This window comes from Marmota marmota, unplaced genomic scaffold, assembly GCF_001458135.2.
Source record: "Marmota marmota marmota unplaced genomic scaffold, marMar, whole genome shotgun sequence".
Taxonomy (NCBI): Eukaryota; Metazoa; Chordata; class Mammalia; order Rodentia; family Sciuridae; genus Marmota; species Marmota marmota.
The window spans coordinates 37,192,881-37,199,850 of record NW_025999949.1 but is presented as its reverse complement, the minus strand read 5'-3'; the positions used below and the strand labels follow the sequence as shown (position 1 = coordinate 37,199,850).

Sequence of the window (6,970 nt, the reverse complement as noted above, 5' to 3'; positions counted from 1 at the left end):
CGGCCGGTCGCTCGGGGTAGGGCGCTGGCGCCCGGCTGGGCCCGTTCCTTCCCTCTGTACCGACGCAGCCCCTCGGATTCCAGGCCGACTCCCCAGCCTTCAGCTTCCTGCTTAGAACCTAGGTTGGTCTTTGTAGGCTTAAAACCCTTCCAGGTCATCCCCACAGAGGGAGGCCTCAGGAGTGAGAATCCGGCGGGCTGCCGCCGCTGGGCTTCCCTCGCACTCGCCCTGAGCGGGCGCCTGGTCTGGAATGGCTTTCTGTTTGTCTGGGCAGGACTGGCCTGGGGGTGTCCGTAACTGGAGGGCTGCCTGTTGGTTTGGCAGCCGAGTGTTGGTGCCTGTGTCCTGCTTCCCTGCGCCAGGCCAGCCACTGGGGACTTCCTTGGAAAGCCTGTGGTGTCAGGCCTCCTGTTTTGGAGAAGACAGTGACACATCAGGAAGGTCACCAGCCTGTGTATTGAGTGTTCTTTTATCTGCTGTCAAGTACCAGTGTTGGGGGCGTTGTTTCCATTACACTCCGTGGAAATTATTGAGCATCCTTCCCTTCTGTGGGCAGAGCAGAGGTCCACTCTGGCTGACTTGTATCCTTGTCCAGAGATTGCAGCTTGGGACCTGGCTGGTCTCTGCATATGGAGTGACACTTCCCTTAAAGAATTGTGGATCTAACAAAGCAGCAAATAGAAACTGACCTACCACAGGGCTGCATTTTCAGGATAAACCAGCAGAAGTAATATTGAAATAGAACAGATGGGAAAAAGTCTTGTGCAAAAGACAGGCCTAGGGTTTTGAGCTGAACTGTTTCCAGGCATTGGGGGCTGCCCCCTGAATCAGGCAGGGACTCCGGAGGCAGGGTCTGAGGGCATCTTGCCAGCTTATGCCCCTCCCTTATAGTGATTAATGCTGCTGTATTCACACCTCTGGTTGACTGAGTCTGTAATTCTGTCTTCTCAGGTCTCATCGATGACTACAAAAACCTCCATGGCAATGCCTCTGCCCCAGGCACCTCATCTGCCTCCCAGTGGCAGCCACCCTCTTACCACAGTGGCAGGGCCTTTGCTGCCCGCTACCCTCGTCCAAGCCGAAGGGGCTTCTCATCACACCATGGACCTGCATGGCGTAAGAAATACTCCCTTGTGAACCGGCCCCCGGGATCCTCAGAACCAGCTGGTGACCATGCTGTGCAAGCACCCCTCAAGGACGAAGGCAGCCAGGACCCTGATCCTCAGCCGTATATTCTTGAGAGACAGGTCCAGCTCAGTCCAGATCAGAACATGGTCATCAAAATCAAACCACCATCAAAGTCTGGCTCTATAAGTACTTTAGGAGCCCAGCGGAGCTCTTTGGAAGACTATGAGGACATGCCCTGGAGTGACCAAAGACCCCAGGAAGGTGAGGGTGAGCCTCCTGTTGGGAAGCTGCAGCCCTTGAGGCCAGGAAGAGGCAGGGGGAGCTATAGTGCTAAGGATCCCCTTTTGGTTTGCCAGAAGGAGCCTGGCAAGCCACGGGTTGTGAAGTCTGTGGGCAGTGTGAATGATGGCCCTGCGGAGCCCCGGCGGACAGTCAGTGAGAGCGCAGTTGTCGTCCAGGCCTGCTTGCAGTCCTCCACCTTACCCCCACGCACTGGGATGGCCCTGGGTCGGAAGGTGGGCCCTCATTCTGCAGCCAGTTGTGCTGTGCAGCCCCTTAGGGATGAAAGAGTGAATGCTGGCCATCCGGATCAGCCAGCTCCCTTGGGCTCAGTGGTGGCCCCAGCCAGATCAGTCTCAGGGCCCAGGCAGGCCCGGGAAACCTCACTGCTAGTGTCTTGTCGAACCAACAAGTTTCGGAAAAGCAATTACAAATGGGTGGCCTCCTCTGCAAAGAGCCCCCGGGCCACTCGGAGGTCTCTCAGTCCCAGAGCAGCTACAGAGAATGTGAGCAGGGCCTCCTTTGGCACATCTGGAAAGACAGAGAAGCCACAGCCCAGAGCTGACCCAGAGGCCAGGCCCAGAAGGCTGGCCATGAACTCCAAGACCGGGCCCTCTCCCAGCAAGTACAAGTGGAAGGCATCCAGCCCCTCTGCTTCCTCTTCTTCCTCCTTCCGTTGGCAGTCAGAGGCTGGCAGCAAGGATCATGCTTCTCAACTTTCTCCAGTTCCATCTAGGTCTCCACCAGGAGACAGGCCAGCAGTGGGACCTGGCAGCTTGAAGCCCCTCTTTGGGGAGACACCACTGTCAGCTTACAAAGTAAAGAGCCGCACCAAGATTGTCCGGAGGCGGGGCAGTACCAGGTGTGCATCTCCACTGCCCAGTGTCCCATCTGGGTGCGCGGAGGGGGCTGGGACCAGCAAGATCCTTTTGGCCCCTGAGTTGTGGAGTCTGGGGCAAGCCCTTAGCTTCTGCTCCCTCCAAGAGTGTTGGGAGGGAGGGCCTTCCTCCAGGGAGGGGCAGCGAGAGTTGGGGCTCATGGTGGGCATGATCAGCACCACTGGCTTGTGGGCCTGACCTAGGGGCTTCGTGTGGGATTGTGTCCAGTGGGCTGTAGGTGTTACTGTCCTTTAGAGCCATGTCGCGCTTGAGACTCTTAAAGCTGCATAAGGGGAGGCTCAGGGTGACTAAGGAACTTGCCTTGGATCCAGCCAGGCAGTGGTGGGGTGGGAGCCTGGTCTCATGGCCAGAAGCTTGTGAGGCATGGTTTCCCTTCCACATTTGTAGATACAGATGGCATGGTACCAGTCTGGCTTCTGGGGAGCAGCCACCATAGATAGTCTGCCCAGAGTGCAACAGGAGGGGAGGCTGTGTGGGAGCCTGTGGCTGCCCCCAGTCTGGAGCTGTGGACCATGCATCTGAGCTGTGGTGGCCTGGGGCTCTGGGCACTGGCCCTGAGGTGGGGGGGTGCTGGGGCCTTGGGCCCCACGAGGCCCGGCCCTATTGGGTGTTCTGCCCATGGCCAGGTAGCCTGCTGCTCCAGTTCAGTGCAGTGGGCAGCAGCTGGGTGGGGCTGGTGCACTGCAGCCTCTTGGGATTTCTCAGATTTGAGCTCTGGCCACCCTCAGAAAGTGACGAGGTGGCAGGTGGCCATCCTCAGAGGGAACAAAATGATCTTACATCCCAGCCACTCTCTTGGTGGTGGCCAGGTAACTAGATGGTGCTACCACCTCACAAGCATACAGTCCTTTCTGAGCTACCCATCCTCATGAGTTGTAGAGAGACTCAAAGATGATGTTGTAGCCCAGAGTCTTGTTCTGGGTTCTGAGACTTCATCAGATGAGCAGCTAACAAACAGAAGCGTGAGGCTGCACCGCTGGGCAGAGTGTCTGCTGTGGAGTGTGCCTTCCCAGCCCTGCAGGAGCTCTTTCTTCTGTCTGACCTTTGTCTTTGGCTCAGGGTAGGCTCCCTTCCTCTGACCCCAGTCCCTGTTCTTCAAATTCTTGGAGAGTGGCTTTGCTGTACCATGCCTGTGCTTCCTCTGTTCTGGGGAGTGTGGAGAGGGAGCCTGGGGGCACTCCTCTCACAGGTGGGCGGGGTTGGCCTGTGGGCCTGGTGGCAGCTCCTCCTCAAGGGCTGCATCTCTTTCTGTTGCTGCTTGTCCCCACCCTGTGCAGGAGGTTATTGGACTGGGGAAGTGGGGCGGAGTGGGCATTCCAGGAGGGGTTGGTCTGAGGCCTCTGCCCTGGTGGGGAGTGTGGCAGTCTGCCCTGGCCCGGGTCTTCTGATTACGGATCTGCCTGCTTGCTCATCCTGGCTGCAGAGGGAAGGGGAGGGGGAGAAGGGAAGTGGACTAGCAGCCAGGTGGGCGCTGCGTCAGACTGGGTAGGGAAGGCAGGGCTTTGGAAGAAGCCACGGAGCTCTGCCTGCTTGTGTATGGGTCCATGCCCTCCCATAAAGACTTGGGTAAGGAAGGGTGGGTGGACAGAGCCACCAGTGATTCCGCTGGTATCTGCTTGATTTTGTCTCTACAGCCTTCCTGGGGACAAGAAGAATGGCCCCTCACCTGCCACTACCAAGAGCCACCTTAACCTGCGGCGGAGACAGGTCCTTCGGGGGAAGAACAACCCTGTTCTGAAGAGGACTCCCAATAAGGGCCTGGTGCAGGTCACTAGGCATCGGCTGTGCCATCTGCCACCAAGCCGGGCCCACCTCCCCTCCAAGGAAGGTATGCCAGGGGAAGGGGCTCATCATGGGATGGGAATGGCTGCAAGCTGCACCCCTCCCTGGGATTGAACCCAGAGGTGCATCTCCAGTGTCTGGTCTTGAACTTGCACTCTTTCTGCCTCAGCCTCCTAGGTTGCTGGAATTGCAGTGGTGCACACCACATCTGGCTCCTCCCTGGCCTTTTAGGAACCATATTTGTTGTCTCCTGAACATGCTGTTGGAGGGCTGTGGACCCAGAGGGCTCTGCCTGGTGGGCAGCGGGAGGCCAGGTGATGAGTGCAGGAGAGGGACTGGGAGTGTTGTGTCTGGGTGGGGGCTAGTGCAGCTAGTCAGGAGTGTGGTAGCCTTTCTGCCCAGTCCTCAGTATGTACCCACTGCGTCCCTCCTGTGGGAGGTGATGGGTAAGAGCCCTTGTGCCCAGCCTCGCCTCCTCCAAGGGAGGCCCACAGGGCTCTGCTCCCCTGTCCTGGGCCAGCCTGGAAGTCTTCGTTGCATTCTCCCAGAGTCACCTTTTGCTGTGAGCAGCCGGAAGCCTGTGGGAGGTCCTGAGAGCTCCCTGCGGTTGCCTGAGTAGATCCTGGCCTACAGGTTGTAGGTATGACTCCTCTGAGGACAGCCCTGTCCCCCACTGGGAGGAGACGTGTCAGGATACACTGACACTGGGGGGCCACCTCCAGGCCAGTGTGTGCTCCAGGATCTGTGGTGAGGGGTCTTGAGTCCTAGGGGTGACACTTACCTGGTGTGGCCATGGGGAGCTGGGTTTGTCTGAGTACACCTAACCCTGTGGCATCTCCTGTCATTCTCCTTGGAGCACCTGGGCAAATGTGGCCAAGTGTGTGTAGAGTCTGGAAAGGGTGGGGTGCTTGGAGACTAGCAAGCATGGACATGGGCAGTCTGAGTGGATACTGGCTCTCATTCAGGAAATATTCTTGGCTGACCGGGAAGGTTCTGGGGAAGGCTCTGGGAGGGGCATTGCTGGGCAGAGCTGAGAGCCTGTGTGGAGAGCTGGGTACAGGAGTGTGGGGCCCACAGCCCAGCCAGAGGACTGAAGGGGCTTGTGCAGCTGGGACTGGGGCTGCAGGCTCATGAGGCAGCAAAGTTGGAGGGTGCTGGCTGCTTGCTGTTTTGTGTGGCTGACTCTTGCCATGTGCTGGGGCCAGTGTGGATCTTCCCAGGTGACAGGGAGCAGGGGAACCAAGAGGTACCTGGTGCTGCAGTGCAGTGGCTGGATGGGAGTGTGGAAAAAAGACTTGACTGGACAGAGGGCAGGTGCTCATGGTCAAGTAGGGAGGATAGGTGGAGGAGGACTCCAGCTTTGGGTGGAGGGGCCTGCCGGTGTCATGGGAAGGCAGGGTGGGAGGATGGCTGAGTGAGGTCCTCACTGGTGTCCTCTGAGTCAGCTCCACACTCTGTGCCTGCAGCTGGCCTGTTCGCTCTGGCCTGGGGCAGGGTGGGGTACGGACTGGGGATGGTTCTGCTGGCAGGGGCTGGCACTGCCGTGAGCCCCACAGGTAGTCAGGCAGGAAGGAATGTGGGTCCCTAGGTTCCCACCTCTCCCTGCTGGACAGTATGTAGCCTTGGGTCAGGCCTTGTTGGGAACTGTGGAGGCTGCTATGGTCACTGCCCTGATGGGACCAGGGGAGCGAGCAACCTCATAGTCAAGTGTGGTGACTGTAAGGGAGGGCCTGTGGTGATGGGCCTCTGGGAAGGTCTCCTACCCGCTCCCCTGCCTGCCTACTCGCCAACCACATGTTGGTCACTTCGGGGCCAGGCGGCACGCTGGCTCCTAGGGGATGCTGGAGCCATGCTCTGGTGGTAAAGACAGGTGGCAATCTGCGTCCTTATGGACGGACTGGAAAGATGCTTTTGGGTGCTCAGTGTGTTCTGAAAATGAGGAAGCAGAAGAGTGTAGCAGTGAGTCTTGGGAAGGCTGGACAGCATTGACCGGGTGTTTGGGAGGGATTCTCTGAGGAGGGGACCTGAATGAAGAGAGAGCAAGTAACTCTCAGTTCTGCAAGTGGAGGGCAGGGTGGGACTGAGTTTCCTGTGTTCCAGGAACAGAAGGGAGGCCGTGTAGCTGACATGTTGTCCCAGGTGAGGGAACCAGACAATGTGAAAGTTCTTGTAGGTCCCAGTAAGAAAAAGAGGGTTGCTTCTGGTTACATTGGGAAGCCAGGGTGGGACAGAAGAGGGTTAGGGTTAGCTGGGACTTGGGTCGTGTTTTCATGGATAGCAGGTGGTGGTGTTGGCCCACAGTGCCCTGGAGGCTGGAGCAGGTTATGAGTCATAGGCCTGCACGTGTGGCCTTGTGTGCCAGGCTATGTGAGTGTCTTCACCTCCCACGTAGGCAGGGGCCTCTGGAAGACGGACATAAGAGGTGTGAGATGCTGAGGCGCACCAGGTGGTCCCAGAGACTGCCACCCGAAACTTGGACAGCAGAGGCCACGAGCTGGGATTGCTGCAGGAGGACAGGGGCCTGGTTAGGGCATCATGGGGGGGGGGGAGTGAGGACAAGCATCTCCCTGGGTTGGGACCTAGGCGGAGCCTGGGTAATCCTGAAGCCAAGGTGAGGCTTCCCCAGGGTTCCTCCTGCAAGGCCTGCTTTCTCCCTCCCTCCTGGCTAGGGCTGTCTTGGGTCCCCAAGCTGGGGATCTTGCTCAGATGTAGTTCTGCCTCCAGGAGGGTGTGGAACCCAAGGTTGTGTGGCTCCTAGGTAGCAGTTCCTCCCAGTGGATGGGGTCACTGGTCAGGGGCTGCCCCTTCGTCTGGCTGGAATATTCTCTTTTCCCATTTTCCTCCAGAAAATGCTTAGCCCCAGCTCCAGCTCTCCAGGGAAG

General features: G+C 58.3%; 1 protein-coding gene across 4 annotated transcripts in view; it reads left to right on the top strand.

The window, feature by feature from the left end:
• The window catches only part of Zc3h3 (zinc finger CCCH-type containing 3), an 81,888-nt gene that overhangs the window by 175 nt on the left and 74,743 nt on the right, over window positions 1–6,970 (top strand). For 2 of the 4 annotated variants that reach the window (XM_048802280.1, XM_048802279.1), the window contains exons 2-3: window positions 949–2,269; window positions 3,941–4,134. In XM_048802280.1, the coding sequence (XP_048658237.1) occupies window positions 949–2,269; window positions 3,941–4,134 (1,515 nt within the window). Of the gene's footprint in view, window positions 123–948; window positions 2,270–3,940; window positions 4,135–6,970 lie in introns of all 4 variants that reach the window. The other 2 variants (XM_048802281.1, XM_048802278.1) reach the window with 2 other exon arrangements.